The sequence below is a fragment of the Chlorocebus sabaeus genome, chromosome 14 (genome assembly GCF_047675955.1).
Source record: "Chlorocebus sabaeus isolate Y175 chromosome 14, mChlSab1.0.hap1, whole genome shotgun sequence".
In the NCBI taxonomy this organism is placed as follows: Eukaryota; Metazoa; Chordata; class Mammalia; order Primates; family Cercopithecidae; genus Chlorocebus; species Chlorocebus sabaeus.
In genome coordinates, this window is record NC_132917.1 from 70,116,121 (window position 1) to 70,140,529 (window position 24,409).

At 43.1% G+C, this 24,409-nt stretch overlaps 2 protein-coding genes across 6 annotated transcripts; both read right to left on the reverse strand.

Annotated features, from left to right (window-relative positions):
• Nucleotides 1-164: 164 nt before the first annotated feature.
• Nucleotides 165-12,264, reverse strand: SNRPG (small nuclear ribonucleoprotein polypeptide G). Of its 5 annotated transcripts, none has more exons than XM_007970323.3 (5): nucleotides 12,135-12,238; nucleotides 10,347-10,494; nucleotides 8,063-8,085; nucleotides 7,086-7,210; nucleotides 165-467 (listed from the first exon to the last, which is right to left on the reverse strand). In XM_007970323.3, exons 2-5 carry the CDS (start codon nucleotides 10,391-10,393, stop codon nucleotides 417-419), a joined length of 246 nt encoding a protein of 81 aa, XP_007968514.1. In that variant the 5' UTR covers nucleotides 10,394-10,494; nucleotides 12,135-12,238; the 3' UTR covers nucleotides 165-416. The 5 variants fall into 5 exon arrangements, with proteins under 5 accessions (XP_007968514.1, XP_072879163.1, XP_007968517.1 ...); XM_073023062.1 differs by lacking the exon at nucleotides 10,347-10,494 and adding an exon at nucleotides 8,760-8,873 and having other exon boundaries at nucleotides 12,135-12,237; XM_007970326.3 differs by lacking the exon at nucleotides 10,347-10,494 and having other exon boundaries at nucleotides 12,135-12,264.
• A 1,936-nt stretch (nucleotides 12,265-14,200) lies between these two features.
• FAM136A (family with sequence similarity 136 member A) lies at nucleotides 14,201-20,338 on the reverse strand. Its single transcript, XM_007970318.3, has 3 exons — nucleotides 20,131-20,338; nucleotides 19,046-19,186; nucleotides 14,201-15,675 (listed from the first exon to the last, which is right to left on the reverse strand). The coding sequence occupies exons 1-3, from the start codon at nucleotides 20,215-20,217 to the stop codon at nucleotides 15,487-15,489; spliced, it is 417 nt and encodes a 138-aa protein (XP_007968509.1). The 5' UTR covers nucleotides 20,218-20,338; the 3' UTR covers nucleotides 14,201-15,486.
• Between the last annotated feature and the right edge of the window lie 4,071 nt (nucleotides 20,339-24,409).

The following is a 24,409-nucleotide window of genomic DNA, read 5'->3' on the forward strand; positions in this document are numbered from 1 at the left end:
GTCTTTTCTTCTGTTGTACTATATTTGGAATGTAGATGTACTTGGGAAAGTCAGACTAGATCAAAGTTACTATTCTTAAGTTTTGAAAATTAGTGTTTTAGAAGAAACTCATTCATGTTTGCAACTTCTTTATCTGTTTAGTGTTGAAAGATAGACAAAAGGAATCCTTGCCATGTTTCACATTTAATAAGATTCTTCCACTTTAATGCATAAAACCCTTTGATATCAGTGTCAATCAGGAAAATTCATGTTAGAAAAAATTGGAATGAGAGCTAATATTCTATATTCAGAACATTTGAGAAAGCATTTTTGACTATTACAAAAGTTTATTTAACAAAAAGTCTAATATGAAAATGTGTATGACCTAATTTCCCTATGGAGAGAGGACATGGGTTTCTCTGCTGAACAGCCATTATTTATACTCGTTCCAAGGCTTCTAACATGATGATACTATTTCCTCGTATTACCTAAGAAAGAGAAAAATAAATTTGAAAAGAACTCATGTAACAACATAACTATGATGATTTAAGAATTTTCACCAAATCATTAATGGTTTTTCAATACTACATGTCAGTTTGTTTTGTAAAGCTTTGTTCAAGCCAAAAGGTCACCAAACAACTCTAAGCCCTTTGTAAGACCGACATCTTCTAGATTTAAGGCTAACAATTAGCTTTGTGAGATTCTAATGCCAAGTCTCCAATGACTTAATTTCACCTTTCTTTTTTTTTTTTTTGAGTCAGAGTCTCACTCTGTTGCCCAGGCTAGAGTGTAGTGGTGCAATCTTGGTTCACTGCAGCCTCTGCCACCCAGGTTCAAGCGATTCTCCTGCCTCAGCCTCCCAAGTAGCTAGGATTACAGAAGCCCCTCTACCACGCCCAGCTAATTTTTGTATTTTTAGTAGAGATAGGGTTTCACCATGTTGGCCAGGCTGGTCTCAAACTCCTGACCTCAAGTGATCTGCTCACCCTAGTCTCACAAAGTGCTGGGATTACAGGTGTGAGCTATCACACCTGGCTCTAATTTCATCTTTTAAAATGCAGGACTCTAAATGCCCATCCCTGACTCTATGGGATCCAAAAATTAATGAGTAAAATATGTAGAGTAGAGTATGTTAGGTACAGTTTGGAGGTATAAGATCATTTAGGGAACAAACCAGGATGGGAAATTGTGAAAGGCATGCTTTATGAAAATGACATTTTACCTGGGTCTTGAAAATTGGGTAGAATTTTGAAAAGGAGATTTTAGGAAATTCTAGACAGAACTGAGATGAAGACAAAGTATAAGAGGATAAGGAAGTAATCTAATTTGAATGCAGTAAAAAGTTCATGAAAAGAATCAGGAAACAAAGATACTTGGCACTCAATCTTGGAAAGCTTCAAATGCCAATCTTAGTGTTTGGAGGACATCAGAAACTAATAATGAGCCAGTGAGAGTTTCACATTTGGGGGAATGACAATCATAAGTGTCCTGGCAACAAGATATTAAATACACCAAAGTTTGAAAATGACAGAACCTAGAGGCAGAAAGGTTATTAAAAAAGGGCCCTAGGAGAATAGTGCTTGACCTAGTAGATAAGCCATAAATGAAGATAAGAATACTTATCAGGGGGTGCAGTGTCTCACGCCTGTAATCCCAGCACTTTGGGAGGCCAAGGTGGGTGGATCACCTGAGGTCAGGAGTTCAAGACTAGCCTGACCAACATGGAGAAATCCCATCTCTACTAAAAATACAAAATTAGCTGGGTGTGGTGGCACATGCCTGTAATCCCAGCTACTCAGGAGGCTGAGGCAGGAGGATCACTTGAACCTGGGAGATGGAGGTTGTGGTGAGCCAAGATAGCGCCGCTGCACTCCAGTGTGGGCAACAAGAGCAAAACTGTCTTTTGTCAAAAAAACAAAAACAAAAACAAAAACAAACATCAGAGTATAAATGAATCAGCTGGTAAATGAATTCAAGAGGGGTAGAAAAATAAGTGAAACAGGAAGGCTAGGGGACTAAAAACAAGAAGTCCCTAATAGACCGTAGATCATAATAATCGATAGATCACCCATCAGTCAAGTAGAACTGGATAGGTGAATGGAGGGGTACAGGAGGAAAAGGATAAGTAATGTAATATTTTTGAGGTGTTTATTAGAAATGGAGGCATTCTAAAAAGATTCAAACTGGAGCTATACTTATAGGCAGCTAGAGTAAAAGTAGTTGTAACTTGTTCTTTTCTCCCCGTATCATGCTTGTTTTATTTACACATACACTGTAATTTATTGTGTTCTCCATGCAAATGTAAATTTTATGAGGCCAGGGGCTTTGGTGCAAAACCCTAGTGCCTAAAATAGTAGCAGGCACACAGAGGGCTCAAGTACCTGGTAAATACGAATCAAAGAACTCACATGTGAATACTGCAGCTGACAGAATAGAAGGGAACACAACTGGTAGGAAAAGTGTCTTGGAACCTGGCAGCCAATTATCAGCAATAAGTATGATAAGGTAGTAAAGAGATTTAAAAGAGAATGGCTAGGCACGGTGGCTCACGCCTGTAATCCCAGCACTTTGGGAGGCCCAGGTGGGCAGATAGCTTGAGCCCAGGAGTTTGACACCAGTCTGGACAACATGGTAAAACCCTGTCTCTACAAAAAATACAAAAATTATTTGAGGGTGGTGATGCACACCTCTGTTCCAGCTACTCGGGAGGCTGAGGTGGGAGGATCAACTTAGCCCAGGGAGGTTGAGACCACAGTAAACCAAGCTCCATGCTACTGCACTCTGGCTTCAGTGACAGAGTGAGACCTTGTCTCAAGCCAACAACAAAAACCAGTAAGAATACAGCTCCCCTCCATTTTTTTGAGACTGGGACTAGCTATGCTGACCAGACTGCAGTAGAGTGGCTATTGACAGGCACAATCACTGCATACTGCATCCTCAAATTCCTAGGCTCAAGTGGTTCTCCCTCCTCAGCCTCTTGAGTAGCTGGGACTACAGGCGCACATCACCGTGCCCAGAATAAGCCAGGAGTAGAAATATGCTTACCCAGTTATCAGAATTTTATTTTAATTATTATTATTATTATTTTGAGACAGGGTCTTGCTCTGTCAACCCAAGCTGGAATGCAGTGGTTCTATCACAGCTAACTGCAGCCTTGACCTCCTGCGCTCAAGTGATCCTCCCACTTCAGCCTCTCAAGTAGCTGGGACCAGAGGCATGAGCCACCAAGCTGGGCTAATTTTTAAATTTTCTGTAGAGACAGGGTCTCACCATGTTGCCCAGGCTGATCTCAAACTCCTAGTCTCAAGTGATCCTCCTGCCTTGGCCTCCCAAAGTGCTGGATTACAGGTGTGAGCCATTGCACCTGGCCAGTTATCAGACTTTTAAATTCCCTACTTTTTTTTTGGCAACAGATATTGAACATCACATCTCACTGACCAAAGCAAGAAAAGTTAGTCTTCCTGCCTACCTCCCTGCTAAATTTACACACTTGTCTTGTCAGATATTATTTAGAAAATAAGGTTAGATGGTGAACTTTGTCCCATCTTATCTGTGGTCCAAAAACATTAAATGTATAATCCCAGAAACAGACAATCCATAAGTTTTACATTGCATGCTGTTCTGAGCAGTGTGATGATCCCTCACAGTGTGATGATACTGTCCCTGGATGTGGATTATCCTTTGTCTAGCATCTCCATGCTGCCCATTAATCAGTTATCTCAGTTTTCTGACTGATTGTTGTGCTATCAAAGGGTTACCTGTGTTCAAGTAACCCTTATTTCACTTAATAATAGCCTGAAAGTATAAGAGCAGTGATGCCGGCAATACAGATATGCCAAAGAGAAGCTGTAAAGTGCTTTCTTTAAGTGAAAAGGTACAAGTTCTTGACTTAATAAGAAAAAGAATCATATGTTGAGACTGCTAAGATTTATGGTAAGGACGAATCTTCTATCTGTGAGATTGTGAAGCAGTAAAAAGAAATTCGTGCTGGCCAGGTGTGGTGGCTCATGCCTGTAATCCCAGCACTTTGGGAGGCCAAGGCAGGTGGATCACGCGGTCAGGAGTTTGAGACTAGCCTGGCCAACATACTGAAACCCTGTCTCTACTAAAAATACAAACATTAGCTGGGTGTGGTGATGTGTGCCTATAGTCCCAGCTACTTGGGAAGCTGAAGCAGGACAATCGCTTGAACCCAGGAGGCGGAGTTGCAGTGATCTGAGACCACACCTTTGCACTCCAGCCTGGGTAACAGAGTGAGACTCTGTCACACACACACACAAAATTTGTGCAAAGGGTTCACTACTATCTGTGGTTTCTGGTACCTACTCTGAGGACAAAGGAGGCCTACCGTAGTGCTATTCCTCTTTGCCACTGTGTTTGAGGCCTAATTCTCCAAATCAAACTTGAACCATCAGGTCCAGAATTACATCCTGCTCCTTTTGTTGTGCTTCAATGATGCTACAGAAGCACAACTCTAGCAAGAGTGCCTGAATTATGTAACATAATAAAATGTAAGATAGAGGCGATGCCACTGACAACTCTGGGGATGTCTCAGAAAATAGTTGAGATTGGGCCGGGCGTGGTGGCTCAAGCCTGTAATCCCAGCACTTTGGGAGGCTGAGACGGGCGGATCACGAGGTCAGGAGATCGAGACCATCCTGGCTAACACTGTGAAACCCCTCCTCTACTAAGAAATACAAAAAACTAGCCGGGCGAGGTGGCGGGTGCCTGTAGTCCCAACTACTCCGGAGGCTGAGGCAGGAGAATGGCATAAAGCCAGGAGGCGGAGCTTGCAGTGAGCTGAGATCCGGCCACTGCACTCCAGCCTGGGCGACAGAGCGAGACTCCGCCTCAGAAAAAAAAAAAAAAAAAAGAGAAAATAGTTGAGATTTATCATTAGGTAATGATCCAGCTGACAGGTTAAAAACAAACAAACTCCTGAAAACACACATACATCCTTTTTCTTTTTGAGACAGGATCTCGTTTTGTCACACAGACTGGAGTGCAGTGGTGTGATCTCAGCTCACTGCAGCTTCGACTTCCTGGGTTCAGGTGATCTTCCTGCCTCAGCCTCCTGAGTAGCTGGGACTACAGGTGCACACCACCACGCCCAGCTAATTTTCTAAATTTTTTGTAGAGATGAGGTCTCACTATGTTGCCCAAGCTGATCTTGAACTCCTGGGCTCAAGAGATCCTCCTGCTTCAGCCTCTCAAACTGCTGGGATTATAGATGTGAGCCACTGTGCCCAGCCAATACACACATAACTGCAATAAAACAGTATTAAGTAATTTCAGTGGCCTCAATGGATCACTGACTTGGACAAGGTAATATTGAAACCAACTGTCCTTTGTCAAACAACTTCTAACAAAATGAACAAAATCTTAACCTATTTGTTTCCCTTCTTCCAACTTTAGAAAAGTCAAAAAGTTCATCTCTGTTCTTGCCTTTTAAAATGTCTTTTTATTAAAGAAGACTGATGTATTATTATTTCTTTTTCAAAGTGAAGACTCAGCAGCAAGAATCATTGTCTGTTGATGAAAACTTTTTTTTTCTTTGGCTGGGGGTTGGGGGTATGTGTGTCACATAAACCTCAGAGATGGAAGAGGAGGCTGCCCAACACACTAAGTAGGTAATCATTACTTAAATGACTTGGGATGGCAGTGCTTTCAACTAATTTCTGTGCAAAGAAAATTAAGTCCATAAAGTTTTGGGGGAAAATTGACAGAGGGATGCTCTATTCCTTCTCTGATAAAATTCCAATGAGCAGTGTGTTATATAATTCTCTAATCTTCTCAAAGCAGAATTGACAATTAGGATTCCTTCCTGAATCCTTTTCAGCAAATTTGTTGCAAGGAACTAAAAACCGAATCCAGCTTCTATTAGAATGAAAATTTATTTGTAAAAATAAGGGCTTAGAGGAAAATCTTGGGGTATCTAGAAAGTGTTTTTATAAGGACTTGTCTACTAATGATGCTGGCAGCCTTATTCAACAGAAGCTCACAAGGGAATATACCTGAAAGTCAATTTACAAGGAACTTGGAGGTACAGTGTGGTATCTGGAGACTCTTAAACTGTTTTTTCAGTCATGACTATCGATTTGCTTTTCAAAATATAGTAATGAAAAAGTATCTGAAATAAGTATCTGAAAAAAGTATCTGAAATAATAACACAAACCTTAGAAAGAATGGTATGTACAAAAATTAAACAGAGATGTCAAAATAGGTCTATCTTCAACTGTACTGCTCAAACTTAAAAATCAAGGTTAATAAATCAAGGCTAATAATTAGCAACTCTTAACACTCCTTGGAGGTCTTTATGCTTAATCATTTGCTAAAAGTAAGTTGTCCTTTTTGGCTCACCTTTTTCAATAGCTTTGGGTCTACCACTTTATTAGGTATGTTGTCCTGTGTTAGACAAAGAAGGACTCAAAGTGGGGGTATCAAAACTCTTCTTCAGTAATCGCTAAAACTACAGCCCAATGAATGTAGGAATGTTTAATCCTATGAGGGCTCAGTATGTGCTTTTTAATTTTTTCCTGCTTTTTCTCTCATGTGAATAACTGTCACTGTGATTATCCCTTGTAACATTTACCTTGGCTACCTTAAAATTTTGGGTATGGTAAACCAGAAAACCCAGGTTAACTGTGTATACAAGTAAAATCAGAAAGTGTTATCTGTGAACTGGCAGATCTGCATTAGGCATTGGCAGAAATGCAAAACCTTAATAAGTTCCGCCCCACACCTACTGAAGTAGAATCTTCATTTTAACAAGATTCCCTGGGGATTCATATACATGTTAAGGTTTCAGAACTCCTGCTCTAATGAAGGACCAACTATGAGCCTCTATTGTAGAATAAAGCTTAAAAAGGATTTCCAACAGCTATTTCAAGCCCTAGGATCTTAGGTTCTGTATAGTTGAGATATTACCTACAGGTAACCAGGATATTACCACATCTGAGTAACTGCCATATGTTCAACTAAAAAGGAGATGGAAAGTCTAATCTTGCCTATTATTTGCCATTTCTGGGGGTTACTAACTAGGAAAGTTAATACACATTCCAAAAGAAAAATGAAATATCCAAGAGAAATCTTGTATCTTTACTCACCACCATTCCAATATTGTTCTGTTGCCCACTAGTTGCCATCTCCACACATTCATCTATCACAAGGTTCATAAAGGGATCAAATCCCCGCAATATTCCTTGGACATGTCTGCCACCATTTAATTTCACTATTAAAAAGGGAAAAAGACGTTTTAGATAAACTGTCCATTAGCTATCAAGCATTCACTAGAAATCAGGTGGGATAAAACACAAGTATTTGAGATGTTTGACCCACTATCCTTACTGTATGCCAAGAACTGGGTTAAACATTTTTGTATTTACTTCCACATTTTAATTTATAAGAATCCTAAAAAGTAGTATTATCCTTACTTTATCGGACAGAACTAAACTTTAGAGCTTTTTAAAATTTTTATAAAGATGGGGGCTCCCTATGTTGCCCAGGCTGGTCTCCAACTCCTGAGCTCAAGGGATCCTTCTGCTTTGGCTTCCCAAAGTGCTGGGATTACAGGTGTAAGCCACCGTGCCCAAGCTTTTAAGTAACTGGGTTCATGGTTATACAGCTACTGTATGGTAGAAGTGAGACTCAAGCTGAAGGCTGCTTGCTTCTAACACTCGCGGTTTTTTCCCCTACACATATTTCAAGTACTGCGTGGGTCAGATTTTTAGATAAATTGAACAAATCTGTTATTTCTACATATTCCCAAGAAACAAAATAATTGTTCCTTGTCTAAGTCCTTTGTAGCTTATTTAAAGAAAAAAGGTTGATAAATCCTACTAATTTTGCCAGAGTGAGGAAAGGCTTATATAAGATAAAGTCTGAAGTGCTGTTAAATTAATTCAATATCAGAAATTAGGTAAATAAAATTGTCAAGTTAGGATTAAGTAATCTGTTTAATTAATGGATGTGAATTAGAGGTCCTCTGCGCTTTAAATTTTTATAAAGTTGCTCCAAACATATTGCTAAGACACATGTAAAAAGCAACTGAATGACTTAAACTCCAAAACAACAACAAACTTACATGATAACTTCTTGTCCATAAATCTGAAAAAGGAAAAGGGTAAAGATTATATAACCAATTAAAAAAATTTAAGCATAAACAAGTACATAAATACAGTTAAGATAATTTGCTAAAATTTATACAATGGGAATAATGAAATTTAAAACAGTAAAAATACTGTATTGCTGTAAAGAGTGAGGGAGTAGGGCGAGGTAGCTCATGCCTGTAATCCCAGCACTTTAGGAGGCTGAGGTGGGTGGGCTGCTTGAGCTCAGGAGTTGAGACCATCCTGGGCAACATGGTGAAACCCCATCTCCACCAAAAATACAAAAATTAGCTGGGGGTGGTGGCACGTGCCTATGGTTCCAGCTACTTGGGAGGCTGAGGTTGGAGAATCACTGGAGCCTGCGAAGTTGAGTCTGCAGTGAGCCATGAATGCGCCACTGCACTCCAGCTTGGGCAGTAGAGTGAAACCCTGTCTCAGGTTAAAAAAAAAACAGGGGGGGCATAAAGGGTTACCTAAATTAGACATTCTACGATGCAAAGTAACTTGGGAAGAGGAAAGACAATAAAAATGAAATATATTTAAACTACATTAATCTACATTAAGTAGAGTACACTAATGTGAATTATGAAAACATTCTTATTGTTCAATACTATGTTGTTTCATTGACCGAAATTTCTTTTCTTTTTTTTTTTTAAAGAGATGGAGTCTTACTATGTTGCCAAGCTGGTCTTGAATTCCTGGTCTCAAAAAATATGCTCCCTCTCAGCCTCCTAAAGTGCTGCTGGGATTACACAGGCATGAGCTACCACATCTGGTCTCACTGACCTAATTTTCAATGATTGGATTTTATAGTCATAAGAGAAAAACAAAGACTTGCCTACATTTGGTTATTTCCAAAACTAAGTTGTAAAGACAGCAAACAGTAATCAAATCATATCCAATTCAACAAGTATTTTATATTTGAGATAAATAGTGTTCATTTAATATTAAAACAACAAGCATAAATGTTCAGGGTAGTCTTCAACATTTAAGTATACTTTAGTATAATAAATGCACATTTGAAACTTCAAACAATATGAATTAAAAGAAAATTCTATTTTAGTGGAATACGAGAATACTAAGCCATGCAGTCAAACCAGTTTTTAACCTCTTCCATTTATAGGCCAGAAAACATGAAATTTCATTCAAATTTTAAAATATAAAAAAATGGAAAAAAAAACGTTTAGTATATGGGCCATGAAGTGGGGCACTTAGTCAATTTTAATGTATAGGATTATCATGGGAGAATGTAAATATAATACAAGGAGCATGACTGAAGGAGGGAGTAGATACATTTACAAGTGAAAATATATTTATGGGCCATGTGCAGTGGCTCACACCTATAATCCCAGTCCTTTGGGAGGCTGAGACAGGTGGATCACTTGAGGTCGGGAGTTCAAGACCAGCCTGATGAACATGGAGAAACCCCGTCTCTAATTAAAAAAAAAAAAAAAAAAAAAAAAAAAAAAAAAATTAGGCGGGTGTGGTGGTGCATGCCTGTAGTCCCAGCTACTCGGGAGGCTGAGGCAGGAGAATTGCTTGAACCTGGGAGGCACGGGTTGCAGTAAGCCGAGATTGCACCATTGCACTCCAGCCTGGGAAGTAAGAGCGAAACTCAATCTCAAAAAAAAAAAAAAATATATATATATATATATATATATGTAATATATATGTAATATTATATATAAAATTATATATGTAATATATATTACATATTATATATAATATATACACACATATTTATGAAGCATGATGAACAAAACTATTTTAATAAGATACATAAAACATATCAAATATAACACAAGATCTTATACAATCTTTACAACGACTTTGCATGCAATTATGGTCTGTCATTTCTACCGTTTTTACAGATGGAGAACTAGGCTTGGAAAAGCTAAATCAATTTTTCGCAGTCACACAGCAAGTGAGAGCAAACACAAATAGTTTGGTCTGACTGGAGAAGGGAACACGTGAGTATTAGCAGCTGTAAGGTTTGGCGTTTGAATGCTGGCTTAAGTATGGATTCAGTTTTGCATACTGTGATAAATTATTAAAGCTGTCACTGGCAAGACCACTGTGGCAGCAAATTTTAAGAAGTGGAAGGAAGAATTCGGTTAAGCCAGTGTATCTCAACTTCTGCACTAATGACATTTGGGACCAGGTAATTTTGTATTGTCGGGGGCAGCCGAATAACGGTAGGATGTTTAGCAGCATCCCTGGTGTCTACTCACTAGAAGCCGGTAGCACCAGATTCCTTACCCCCCATTTAAGAACCCCTGAGTTACGCTAAGCCAGAAGGAGGGCATAATGGTGTAAAAGAAGATGCTATCTGTGAGAAAGCAAAGGAAGAAAAAATTTGAAAGTCATTTTGACGGCAGATCTCACGGGATTTCACAATTCATGAAACCTATGGATGAGAAGAGAAAGGTATTAAAACTAGCTTCCTTCTCTGAAATTTTCAAAACCTATGTTATGAATCACAAATAAAATCTTAGATTACAAGTAGAGAATGGTCCTTTTGTTTAAAAAAAGAAAAATCACCATTTCACCAGTCCCTGATGAATCCAGAGGATACTTACATCACCAACTCACCAATAAAATAACTTTCAGATAAAAAGAATAATTTTCACAATAATTTCTGACTAACTTCTATTTTTCTAACGTTAGGCTATGTTTTAATAATTCCTTAACAGACCTAACTAAAATATACATGAAAGTAGTTTTCATACAAAAGATGGCTTTGATACAAATATACCTTTAAATGCAATATTATTATTATTTGAAACAGAGTTTCCCTCTTGTTGCCCAGGCTGGAGGGCAATTGCGAGATCTTGACTCACTGCAGCCTCCACTTCCCGAGTTCAAGCGATTCTCCTACCTCAGCCTCCCGAGTAGCTGAGACTACAGGCGCGCGCCACCATTCCTGGCTAATTTTTTGTATTTTTAGTAGAGACGGGGTTTCACCATGTTGGCCAGGCTGGTCTCGAACTCCTGACCTCAGGTGATCCACCCACCTTGGCCTCCCAAAGTGCTGGGATTACAGGCGTGAGTCACCGCCACCGGCCGCAAAATTATTAAATAGGAACTTTTCCTTATGTCTGACTTCCATGGGCCTGGTAATAAATGAACTATACACAAAGCCAACCACATGCTACACCAGAAAAAACTGATTCCTGTAAAAATTTTGCATCCTTTGTGTAATCCAATTAATACATGTAGAATTCCAGCATCAGGGAGTACAAGCAAAATAGAAACGTACTGAGGAAACACATAACCTGTTAAGTCCAGTCAAAAAGTATTTGAGGAGTTTAAAGTTTTACGTTGAGTCCTACATAAATTAAGGCTCTCCTCCTTAAAGTTGTTTGTCTTTACTGGGTGTGTAAAAAAAACTTCAAAAAATTAGCCTTTTCTGATTAGAAAAAAATTAATGTTCTAAAAAATATTTTATTTTTTAGAACATTAATTTTAGAAATGAATGTTCTTACATAGTTTCAATATCAGAGCAAGATAACACATGACATTCAAGCTTAATGTAAAAATAGGCAAGAAAAAAGAATGAGGTTTCTAAGTAAAAGCTCAAAGAAACACCTACAAACACATTCTCTAAGGCTAAAGTGGCTTTTGGATTCCGATGCCTCACGTAGTTTTAAAAACACTTCCCTTCCATCCCCTCCTTAGTTCCTTTAGAGAATTTCCCCCTCTAGCCGTCTATCTAGAACATGATGCTATTAGAGATGTTCAACAAAAGCTGGCATTGGAGATCTTCAAGGAACGAGGGACAGCGCCGGGTGACTAGGGGCCGGAGCGCGGGACAGAGAGACTAGTCGGCCAGAAGGAGGTTTGGTGGCTGCCGGCGGTAACCACGCCAACGCGCGAGCTCTGCGCGGGCTTCACGTCTCATGCGCCGGAGCCTGGCCGGGATCCCGGCGACCTCGGACCGGAAGAAGAAATAAGGTGAAGCGGCTCAAGTCATTCGGCTTGAAACACCAAGGGACTCGGGTGACGCAAAGAAGCGACCACTTCGGTTTGGCTCTCACACATACTTACTTTTTCAACTCAGGAGGGTGAGCTTTGCTCATGGCGTATACTCCGCGGGCTCACAGACGCCTTGGAACTGAATGCACTGCTTCCCTCAAGCTCCCGCGGTAGGCCCGGCGTCTTGCGTTTGGCGTCATCGACCTAGTTAGCCAATCGATTGTTGGCAGTTTTTAACACTTCACCTCGCGATATCTGAGCGCCTCGGTCATTGCTGAGCTTCCGGTTGCGTCGTCAGCGATTGGCCAGGACAGAGGGGTGGGCCTTCTAGGCACCTTTCTAAATTCGGTTTTCCGTGTGCAAAATTGAGATAACGGGTATTCTGACGATGGAGTATCCGTGTTCTTGTCTATGGAACAGCCAAAAAAAAAAAAAAAAAAAAAAAAAAAAAAAGCCCGGCGCCGTAAATCCCAGAACTTTGGATCTCTTGAGCCCAGGAGTTCGAGACCAGCTTGGGCAACATAGCGAGACCCCTCCTCTATTTAAAAAATAAAATTGAAATACTGAGATAACAGTCCCCTCTCTAACTTCTGGGCAAACCCGGCAAATCCCGCATGTCTGTGGATCGTATCGCTTGTTTTCTTCATATATACCAAAATACCAAATAATGATCCCTGGAGGAATGGGCCTCTATATTTCTTTCTTTTTTTTTTTTTTTTGAGACAGTCTCGCTCTGCCCCCAGGCTGGAGTGCAGTGGCTCCGTCTCGACTCACTGCAAGCTCCGCCTCCTGAGTTCACGCCATTCTCCTGCCTCAGGACCTCCTGAGTAGATGGGACTACAGATGTACGCCGCCACGCCCGGCTAATATTTTGTATTTTTAGTAAAAATGGGGTTTCACTGTGTTAGCTGGGATGGTCTGGATCTCCTGACCTCGTGATCCGCCCGCCTCGGCCTCCCAAAGTGCCAGGATTACAGGCGTGAGCCACCCGCGCCCGGCCGGGCCTCTATATTTCTTTGGCAGGTATCCTACAGCATACTTTCAGACCAAGTAGGGTTCCGGTAACATGCAAATTAGCAGCCTCTGCACCATTGGAGAGTAAGGTGACTGGGCCTGTCTCCAAGAATTTCAATCTATTTCCGACTGACGGGTCTTGCAAAAAAAATTTTTTTTTGTTTTGAGATGAGGTCTTGCTCTGTCACCCAGGCTGGGATGCATGATGTGATCATGGCTCACTGCAACCTCGAACCCCTGGCCTCAATCAATCCTCCCACCTCAGCCTCCTGAGTTGTTTAGACTACAGGCGCAAGCCACTGTACCCAGCTAATTTTTTTTTTTTTTTGTAGAGACGACGTCTTGCTTTGTTGCCCAGGCTGTTCTCGAATTCCTGGCCTTAAGAGATCCGCCTGCCTCCAGCTCCCAGAGTGCATGAGCCAGCATGCCTGGCAGTTCTGCAATTTTTCAAACATTACCTCCAGAACTCACTGATGTGCCATTGCCCCGTATATAAAACGTGAAGTGCAGCACACAAACATTCTCTAATACAAGGTATTCCTTTTTCATGTCAAGATGTGTAAAAAGTGGCCTCGGACTTGTTCCCAGTTATGTTACCCCAAAATAGGAGAATGCACGGATTATAGAAGACTAAACCGAAATAAAATGCCGTGTTGATTTTAAATAGGGGATGGTTCTCAAAAATTCAGTTAATTCCTGATATTCTGGAATGGCTCTATTTAAATACCAATGATAGTAAAGACTTAAACTCATCACATATTTTGCACTCTCTTAGTACTCAAAATCTTAGACACTCTATTTTTTTCTAGCAGGGTCATAGCTTTGTACCTTTACTACCACTTGCTATTAGTGTTTAGTTGAAGCTAGAGACTGACATAGATAATGAATTTCTCTTTTTAGCCTCATAGATAGTTTCTTTTCTACATTAATGAACTTTAAGTCACAATGTCCTAGTCTCCTCTCAAAGTTTTTCCCATTTACAATGAACCAGTTCTGAATCTGAACCATAACAACTAATTTCTGCTCTTCTGGACATTTTAAACTCATTTAACCTTTTAAAAGGAGAAGCATCCTGAGAAAGTTATATATTCACTGCCCAGATATAAGGAAAGAAAACACAATAGTGGGGAGAAAATTAAACCTTATTTATTTTTAAAACCAAACCACTAAGAAAATATGTCACAGCCTAGAAACAGCAAATGGACAGGCTATAATTTCAAGTAATAAGTTGGTGAAAATACAACGAAGTTGCTATCAAAACAGTAAGTTGCCACGCCAGGGCAGGAACACTGCCAGCTGCACAAGCCCCAGGCAAAAATGGTATTTGGTAATGGGGGCTGCCTCTCCTTTGCTCTAAGGGAGTCAGCTCATCCTAGCCCAAGTTGCTTACTTTTTCTCCCTTGAATTCCTATTGTCAGGGGTTTGTCTCAGTTGGGCTCTGTTAATTCAGGGGGCTAAGTAGGCAATGCTAGGTTTAGGCGTTCATTCCATCTGTTCTAATAAAACCAGGTTTTTCCAAATCCAGTACTTCATTACTCTGTTATAATCAAGTAGCCAACTGCTCCTCTTTTACTGTTCATTCCTAGATACTAGTATATATCACAATCAAAAGCCCCTTCTCTTGAAGGGAAAAGTGTTACTGCAGGATTGTCCTGTCATTTTGCTATACACAGCCTCAGGGGCCATCAGCCAGTAATTCTGCTTCCCATAATTAGTGTCATCACCTCTCATGTTTCTGCATGGTCTCCAGGCTGAAAGATGTAGCATGTAATAACTTTAAGAAACATACATCCACATCTTGATGACCAGAAATGGGGATCCATAAGGAACCTTTCAAAGTTCTTATCCAAACTAGTCTCCCTCCCAATTCCACATCTTAAGATCAACTTGTATGTCCTTGTATAAATTACCCAAAACCTACAAAACAAAGACCCAGAAAACTTTCTTTCCCTTCTAAGTTAGTGACCTCATTGATTTTGTTTCACAGCTTATGGAAAATGGTATGGTGACACTTCTGGTAAACAGGATGTTGGCAACAAAGAGAAAATATGTCTTCTCAGACTCCACCAACTCTAACCTGCCAGCCCGTTAGTACCTGTGTAGTAAGAAGAGTCTGGTACCTTGGAAGGCTCTGGCTTGTTACAGGACAAGCGCTGGCCACAGGAAATAATAAGCTCTAAAACTCTCCTGTAATCTCTCTGACCCGATTTAGCACCACTTTTTTCCATTTCATTTTTTTTAGGACTGAAACATAAAATAACCAGTGTCCAGAGGCAAGTGACATATGCCTTACACTTGTGGCCATCTTTCATTTCTTCATTTGTAAACCTTGCTTAAAAGACTAAAATTCCCAATTCCTTATAAAAAATATATTCTTGCCCTCAGCCCCGATGGCCACTGGCAAAGACTTTTATTTCCCAATGGATAAGAGAGCCTCCTTCATCTTCTTGGTCATAGTTGGGATGAGGTGCATGTGGTCATCCACACACTTGGTCACACAACTGTCCAGCTGCTGCTTCACCTGAAGCTCCTTACTCCCAGCATCTATTGAATCTTTGGCTTTGTCGTTGCAATGCATGGTGCACCGGGCCAGGCGGTCCTGTGGCAAGAAGGAAGAAGACAGAAAAAGCTGAGAGTAAGGCCTCCATCTACTTACTGTGTGCTCGTTATGTGTTAGGCCCTGTGGTACAGGTTTAATATGTATTATCTTGGTCAATTAAAGGGACACGGTAGTGTGATTGGCCAAGGTTTTGTTTTTGAGACAGAGTCTCACTTTGTTGCCCAGGCTGGAGTGCTGCGCTGCAGTGGCACAATTATGGCTTTTGCAGACTCAACGTCCGAGGCTAACACTATCTTTCCACCTCCGCTCTCAAGTAGCTAGGACCACAGGCACAAGCCCCCACTCTTGGCTAATATTTTCTTAGAAATTATTTTTGTAGAGATGGGATCTCCCTATGTTGCCCAGGCTGGTTTCGAACTCCTGGGCTCAAGTGATCCTCCCTCCTCGGCCTCCCAGAATGTTGGGATTATAGGTGTGAACCACTGTGTTTGGCTTTCCGAGACTGTCTTGACTCAAACAGAAGATGGCACCAGGAGGGCTCCAACTATTACTAGAAAGCAAGTGAATGACAGAATAAATTGTACAGAACATTCTTCCAGGAAATGAGAGGTCCCTAGACGTTATTGTAAGACTTACAAACACCTTCTTTTTTTTTTTTTTTTTTTTTTAGACGGAGTTTCGCTCTTGTTGCCTGAGTGGGAGTGCAATGGCATGATCTCGGCTCACCACAACCTCCGCCTCCCAGGTTCAAGTGATTCTCCTGCCTCGCCCTCCTGAGTAGCTGGGATTACAGGCATGCGCCACCATGCCCGGCTAATTTTGTATTTTTAGTAGAGAGGGGGTTTCTCTATGTTGGTTAGGCCGGTCTCAAACTCTTGACCTCAGGTGATCCGCCTGCCTCAGCCTCCCAAAGTGCTGGGATTACAGGTGTGAGACACCACGCCCGGTCTAAAGTCTGTTCTTTCTACAGGAAAACATTCAATTCAACAAATATTTATTGAGCATCTACTATGTGCCAGGCACTCTTTTAATGTTAGGGAATAGAGCAGTGAGTAAAACAAAGTTCTTACCCTTACAGAACTTATATTCCAGTGAGAGGAAAGAGGCAAAGTAAATGGAGATGTTGAGGAATTAGTTGGATATGTGAATGTGGAGTTTATGAGTGAGGTCTGGCCTATAGATATAAATGCAGGAGTTGTCAGCATAGAGATTATATTTACAGCTATGAGGCTAGAGGAGACTAGAGAAGTAGTCAGAAAGGAGAAAAGAAACAAGGACAGCCCTGGGCATTCTGATGCTCAGAGGCTGGAGCGGGGAAGAGATAGCAAAGGAGGGTAAGAAAGGGAGGCTAAGGAAGGAGGCAGAAAACAAGGCGAGTGAGACATCCTGGTGACCAACTGAATAAAGTGCTTTAAGAAGGAGAGGGATCCATTGTGTCAATGATGCAGACAGAGTAAGATGAAGACTGAGAAATGACCCCCGGATTCGGCCCCATGGAAGTGAGTGGCAGGAGCAGTTCTGGTCCAGTGAAGAGTGGAAGTCCACTTGGAGAGGACTAAAAAGATAATGCAAGGAGAGTTATAGAGCAATCCAAGAATCAAATTTTCAAAGACCCCATCTATAAAATTAGCTGTCAAAAAGAACACAAAGAAACCCTTTGGGGTTCCATGATCTTGAAGAAGTTATTCCTTCATAATGGCAGTAACTTTGAAGTTTTGAATGGAAAAATGTAAAGATGTATCACATTAGGTATAAGTTTTCCATGTGGATGGAACCTCAGGCTATGAAAGGCTGGCTTGGAAGTAGGTTTGCTTCCCCCAGCTTCCAGAAAAATATACTTAGAAGATGGGAGTAAAATGAAGTTGTGGATACTCTTTGCTCCAGAGAAGGAAAGACGGAGCTCTTTTAGTAACCTCAGAGGGGCTTGTGAGCCAGAAATCAGTGAGTCAACAGTAATAATGATTCACATAAATGACTGCTCCTTAGTGACAGAGGGGCGGCCCTCTGGGTATAGCAAGTAGGGGCAGTCCTGGGTGGGTATATAAGTCCACAAAATGGTGGAAGGGTGTTATTCTAATCTTTACCTTTTCAAGGCTATCCTACCTTTCTAGAGATTCTGCTCTTTTAAAAATAAATTAATATGTTTTAGGAAACTTTATTTATTTATTTTTATTTTATTTTATTTTTTGAGACAGAGTCTCTGTCGCCCAGGCTGGAGTGCAGTGGCACAATCTCAACTCACTGCAAGCTCCGCCTCCCAGGTTCACGCCATTCTCCTGCCTCAGCCTCCTGAGTAGCTGGGACTACAGGTGCCTGCCACCACGCCCAGCCAATTTTTTGTATTTTTAGTAGAGATGGGGTTTCACCGTATTAGCCAGGATGGTCTGTATCTCCTGACCTCGTGATCCGCCCTCCTCAGCCTCCCAAAGTGCTGGGACTACAGGCGTGAGCCACCGTGCCCGGCCATTATTATTTTTTTTTGAGACAGAGTTTCACTCTTGTTGCCCAGGCTAGAGTGCAATGGAACGTGATCTTGGCTCACTGCAACCTGCGCCTTCTGGTTTCAAGCGATTCTCCTGCCTCAGCCTCCCGAGTAGCTGGGATTACAGGCACCCACCACCATGCCTGGATAATTTCTGTAGTTTTAGTAGAGACGGGGTTTCACCATGTTGGCCAGGATGGTCTCGAACTCCTGACCTTGAGATCCACCCGCCTTGGCCTCCCAAAGTGTTGGGATTACAGGCGTGAGCTATGCGCCCAGTCAGGAAACTTTATATTATACAGTATACATATTATATTTGGTGGTTATGACAAAAGGAACAAACAAACGCTTCCTCCCCAACAAACTGTATAAGGGCTCTGGGTCATGAACTCCCCTGGTAACTCCCCATTACATCATTTCTTTTTTTTTTTTTTTTGAGACAGTCTCGCTCTGTTGCCAGGCTAGAGTGCAGTGGTGTGATCTTGGATCACTGCAACTCCGCCTCCCGGGTTCAAGAGATTCCCCTGCCTCAGCCTCCCTAGTATCTGGGACTACAGGTGCGTGCCACCACGCCCAGCTAATTTTTTGTATTTTAGTAGAGATGAGGTTTCACCATGTTGGCCAGGATGGTCTTGATCTCTTGCTCTCATGATCCACCGGCCTCAGCCTTCCAAAGTGCTGGAATTACAGGCATGAGCCACCGCACTTGGCCTACATCATTTCTATAGGAAATGATGTTCAACTTAAGGCACTCGACTGCCAAGACTTTTTGCAAAATTTCAAATTCTGTGAAACCTGGTTGGCCATGACTATCACAACTCTTAACAGAACCAAGACACTAAAGCCAAGAGTTTTGAACAAATGCTTGTCATCTCCTGTAAAAGTCTGTATCAAAGACTAGAGTGCTATGTCTAGGATATTTCTCACCTGGAACTTCTCCAACTCACTGGTGACCAAAGCCTGGGCTTGAGCCAGAGGCACATGGCAGCGCTCGATGCACTGGTGCACCTGCTTCATAGAGGCCTGGCTGTCCTCACAACAGCTGGCGCTGCATCGGAACATGAGACCCTGGGGAGAAAGGGCAGAGAGAGATTAGGTAGGAAAGCCTCTGGGGACACAGATGACTATGGAGCACTACAGGAGTCAGAAGGCCATGTGTATATCTGCACCTCCCTCTCTACCTTCTGCTTTCGCCTTCCCTGAGAATAGACACCAGGACCTTAAAACCACCACTGGGGAAAATTATCCTCAATGTCTAGTGTAGTGTTTCATGGTCTCCTTGCTGCTAGCTCATCGGCACCTGTTGCACCGATGGTTGGGTGAACAGAGGTATGCCCGAGTGGGTGAGGGTAGGGTGGTCTGACGAAGCCAAATTCTGAAAACTAGGTGCTTCTTCCACGGGGTTCAGAGGTCAGCAACCTAGTAATACAAATTCCACCAGAGGGCAGCCAACCCTCTAATCAATGACTCAAGGGGCACTATCTGGGAAACGCATACTCCGTGAGAGAAGCAGGACCGACACACACAGAGGCATTGCGGGGCTCAGAGAACAGTGTAGAAACCCGCGCTGTGTGAAGCGGAGTTGGGCGCAAGAGAAGAGGGCATGACCTGGCTATCCGGGAGGCCGGAAGCCCTCGCCTTTCTGGTCTTTCAGCTTGGCAGCGCCTCTGCTGGGCCTCGGGCCGCTCACTTGCGGAAGGGGCCGCGTAAGAGGGGAAGGTGGTGGGGCGAGCGCCTGCCAACAGGGGCTTCCCACCTGGCGCCGGGGACGCTCCTGCCCCGGGCCGGACGGGGCGGAAAACAGCCTCGCGTATGGCGAGGGCACACGGATTTCATCCGATCCGCCAAAGCTTCCGAAGTCCTGTCCGAGGCAGCCGCGGCGACCCCAGGGCCGCCCACACCCGGTCTCCGGGGACGCGGGCTGCTGTGCCAGGCGTCGCATGGTGGCTGAGGGAAGGGCCCGGAACCCACCCGCTGAGAAGAGGGTCCCGGTTCGGCCCCAACCTCGCTACCTGCATCTTCCGGATGTTCTCTCTTTCCAGACTCTTCACCATGGAGTCCACCGCCTCCTGCACCCGCAGCTGCTGCAGCTCCGCCATGGCTACCCCGCGCTACCCCGCGGCGCTCCGCGCCGGCGCCCATATAGAATCGGCGTATGGGCCCGCCCCCTCACCGCCCTTCACCGCCCTCCCTTCCCTGGCCCACGCCCCCCACCTGGCGGCCGAACGGAGCTACTGCATGCTGGTGTCTGCGAGCCCACCGTCGTCCTCCCGCCTGGGAACCAGTCACCGGAACACCTGCCCCGCGGTTGCTGCCTGCCTTTCCTCCTCCCCTCCCTTGATCCCTACCTTTACATTCTTTAAAATAATTTAATGTAATTTACATACGGATAAATGCCCAGATGTTAGGCGTGCTGCTTGATGAGTTTTAACAAACCCTGTCGGCCGGGCGCGGTGGCTTAGGACTGGACTGTAATCCCAGCACTTTGGGAGGCTGAGGCAGGTGGATCACCTGAGCACAGGAGTTTGAGACCAGCCTGGCCAAAATGGCGAAACCCCGTCTCTACTAAAAACACAAAAATTAGCCTGGTGTAGTGGCACATGCCTGTAGTCCCAGCTACTTGGGAGGTTGAGGCAGGAGAATTGCTTGAATCCGGGAGGGAGAGGTTGCAGTGAGCCGAAATCACGCCATTGCACTCCAGCCTGGGCGACAGTGAGACTCTGTCTCTAAACAACAACAACAAAAACCCAAACTCTGTCTTGTCCCAATCTCCGTCCTTTCTTCCCCATCTCCCCACCCCTGCCCTCACTGGTCTGCTTCTGTCACTGTAGATTACATTTTCTCTTTCTAGAATGTCATATGTATGTTATTCAATAAGTACTCCTTTTCTGTCTGACTTTTTAAAAATAGCATATTGCTAAAAATTGCTTAGCATAATGCTTTTGATATTGAACAGCGTTGTTGGTTATTTTTTGCTGCTAAGTAGTATTCTATTGAATGGACATATCACATTTGTTATTGTTGTTTTTTGAGACAAGGTCTCATTCTGTCACCCAGGCTGGAGTGCAGTAATGCGGACTCAGCTCATTGCAGCTTCCACCTCCCTGGTTCAAGTGATTCTCATGTCTCAGCCTCCCGAGTAACTGGGATTACAGGCATGCACCACCATGCCTGGCTAATTTTTGTATTTTTTTGTAGACACGGGGTTTCACCATGTTAGCCAAGCAGGTCTCCAACTCCTGGGCTCAAGGGATCCACCCACCTCGGCCTTCCAAAATGCTGGGATTGCAGGCATGAGCCACTAGGCCCAGCCTACATTTGTTGATCCATTCCCCTGCTGATGGGTGTCTGGATCTTTTCAGTTAGTAGCTATTATGAATAAAGTGGTGACTATGAACATCCTTGACCACTTTTTTTTTTCTTTTGGAGACGGGATCTTGCTATGTTGTCCAGGCTGGTCTCAAACTCCTGACCTCAAGCTATCCTCCTGCTTCTGCCTATCAAATGGATTATGGGCATGCACCACCATGCAGTCCTTGACCAAGTCTTTTGTAGACACATATTTTCTTTTCTTTTGGGTAAATATCTAGAAATGGGATTCTTGGATCACAGGGTAGATGTATGTTTATGCATTTATTTCTAATAAAAAATGAACCTCAGAGAAAAGCAGGGGCTGCAGATCATCAATGAGGCACTATGTGCCAGCAACATGAAACTGTTTCTGAATTCCTGAAGCAGTTTTATTCGGAATGCCTCACTGTCCCACCCATAACAGTACTGTCGTGTGCATTCATTTATCGAGTACGTCAGCTAGGGGTGTGGGTCCAGAGGGTAGTCTCAGTGGAGAAGGGAAACGCACACTCCATGGAGAAGGGGGAGGGGCAGTGTTGGAAGAGGTGTGCTGGAGGAGGTGGCCCAGGCTGGCAAGAAGGGAGTGAGCCATCCAGGTTCCTCAGGAAAGCTTTCTTAGAGGAGATAAGGCTTGAATTGAGGCTTTGAATTGAATTGAGATGAATGGGTGTTTGCTTGGCATATGGGGCTGAAGAGAAAGCCTTGTCAGGCATGGGGGTGCAAGATGGGGATGGGGTGGAACAAAGGAATGGGGCCGTCATTGGAATTTAACCATTTTCTGCCATTGGGCACTAGATGGCAGGAGAACTCTAGTTTGAGGGCAGGGGGGCGTTTGACTCAACCCAAGCTTCTTTGAAGAAAGCTGTGCTCTGACTAGGCGCGGTGGCTCATGCCTGGAATCCCAGCACTTTGGGGAGCAGAGGCAGGTGGATCACCTGAGGTCAGGAGTTTGAGACCAGCCTGGCTAACATGGTGAAACCCTGTCTCTACTAAAAACACAAAAATTAGCCGGGCATGGTGGCAGGGACTTGCAGTCCCATCTACTTTGGGAGGCTGAGACAGGAGAATCACTTGAATCCTGGAGGCAGAGGTTGCAGTGAGCTGAGATCATGCCACTGCACTCCAGCCTGGGAAACAAAGTGAGACTCTGTCTCAAAAAAAGAAAAAAAAAAAAAAAAAAAAGAAAGCAAGCTGTGTTCTTCCAGCACCAGGCCCTCTCTAGTGAGTACAAGTATGAGTATCTCCCCATAAATCACAGTTCAGGGTCTTGAGACAGCCTGTTCACTTCAAACTCGACTATAGGCGGCTCCCAGCAGCAGCTGGAAAAAGGGTGATGCCAACTATTAAATAATGTGCCAGACAGTGTTTTAAGTGCCTTCTATGGGATGATCTCATTTAATTTCCGTGACAAAGCACCCTATGAGGTGGGTACTTTACTCTCCTCTTTTCTCTCACTCAGGGCAGAAAATTGAGGCCTAGGGAGGTGAAACCACTTGCCAGAGATTGCACATTTTTAAACTGGTGAAGCTAGAATTCCAATCCTGATGGGCTAACTCCAGACTAGAAAAAGTAGGAAATCTCCATTGTGACTGACTTAGTGTTTATACTTATGTCCCATGTTCCACAGAAAGTTCTTTCTTTCTTCTTTATAGCACAGTCTGAAACTACTCACCTTTCCCTCTTATTCCTAAAATTCCAGACAGAACCTCTCCAACAGCTCCTACTTGTAAGAACCAAGTTAATCACGCTAAATGAATTTAAAAGTCCTTGAGTAATTCAGGCTTGTTAGTTTGTATACACAAATTGAATGGTACTTTTAGTATTTATGAAAAATGATTCTTGGCTGGAGTGGTGGTTCACATCTGTAATTCCAGCACATCGGGAGGCTGAGGCAGGCAGATCACTTGAGGCTGGGAGCTTGAGACCAGCCTGGCCAACGTGGTGAAACCCCCATCTCTACTAAAATTTAAAAACATTAGCTGGGCATAGAGGCACACACCTGCAATCCCAGCTACTCAGAGGCTGAGGTGGGAGAATCACTTGAACTCAGGAGGTGGAGGTTGCAGTGAGCTGAGATGGTGCCACTGCACTACAGCCTAGGTGACAGAGCGAGACTCTGCCTAAAAAAAAAAAAAAAGGAAAGAAAGAAAGAAAAAAAAAAAAAAGGAAAAGAAAAATGATTCCTGACTTGCAGTTAGCTGGCTGTGGAAATCAGATGGGAGTCATGGTGGAAGCGGAGTTTGATGTCATGTTAGGAAGCTCAGATACCTGTCTGTGATATATTACCCTGGTACTTTGAGGGTGGGAAAATGAGGTTTCAGGATTATCTGGCTCAAGCCTGGGCTGATTCACTGGAAACAAGTCACAGCTCTTTCAGGATCCTGGGTAGTCAGTTCTGTCATCTTGATTCCTTTCCCACCTCTCCTGCCTGCCATCCTGTGAACGCCAGCCCAGCAGTGGCAGAAGCACTCCCAGCCTCTCTGCCAGAGACAAACAGTGGCATAAGAGGGACTAGGGCTCTTTCCTATTTGCTCATGTTCAGGATGTGGGTGAGATAAATGGGGGCCAGGAGGCCTGGGATGAGGGGAGGAAGTAAATTTTGCTAATTGCCGCTACCTTTTCTAACCCTCAGGTTAGCTATGGGTGATAGCCAGAAACCCAGCTATGGCCAACCTTGCTTGAAGACTTCCAGATGAAACTTTATAAATCAAACTGATAATTTAGAAAGCAATTCTCATGTTATCACTTTTTAAAAAAATTAATGCCAATAAGAATGAGCTTGAAGTGTTATCACTCTCTAGTCATGATACTCCTTGGTCAATTATGATGCCTTGGTGGGGGAAAAAAAGCTCACAAGCAAAGAAAACTGTCTTCTGCAGAATGAAGAATTCAATCAACACTTTGGAAGTCATGAGTACTTTTTAAAAATATATTCAATTG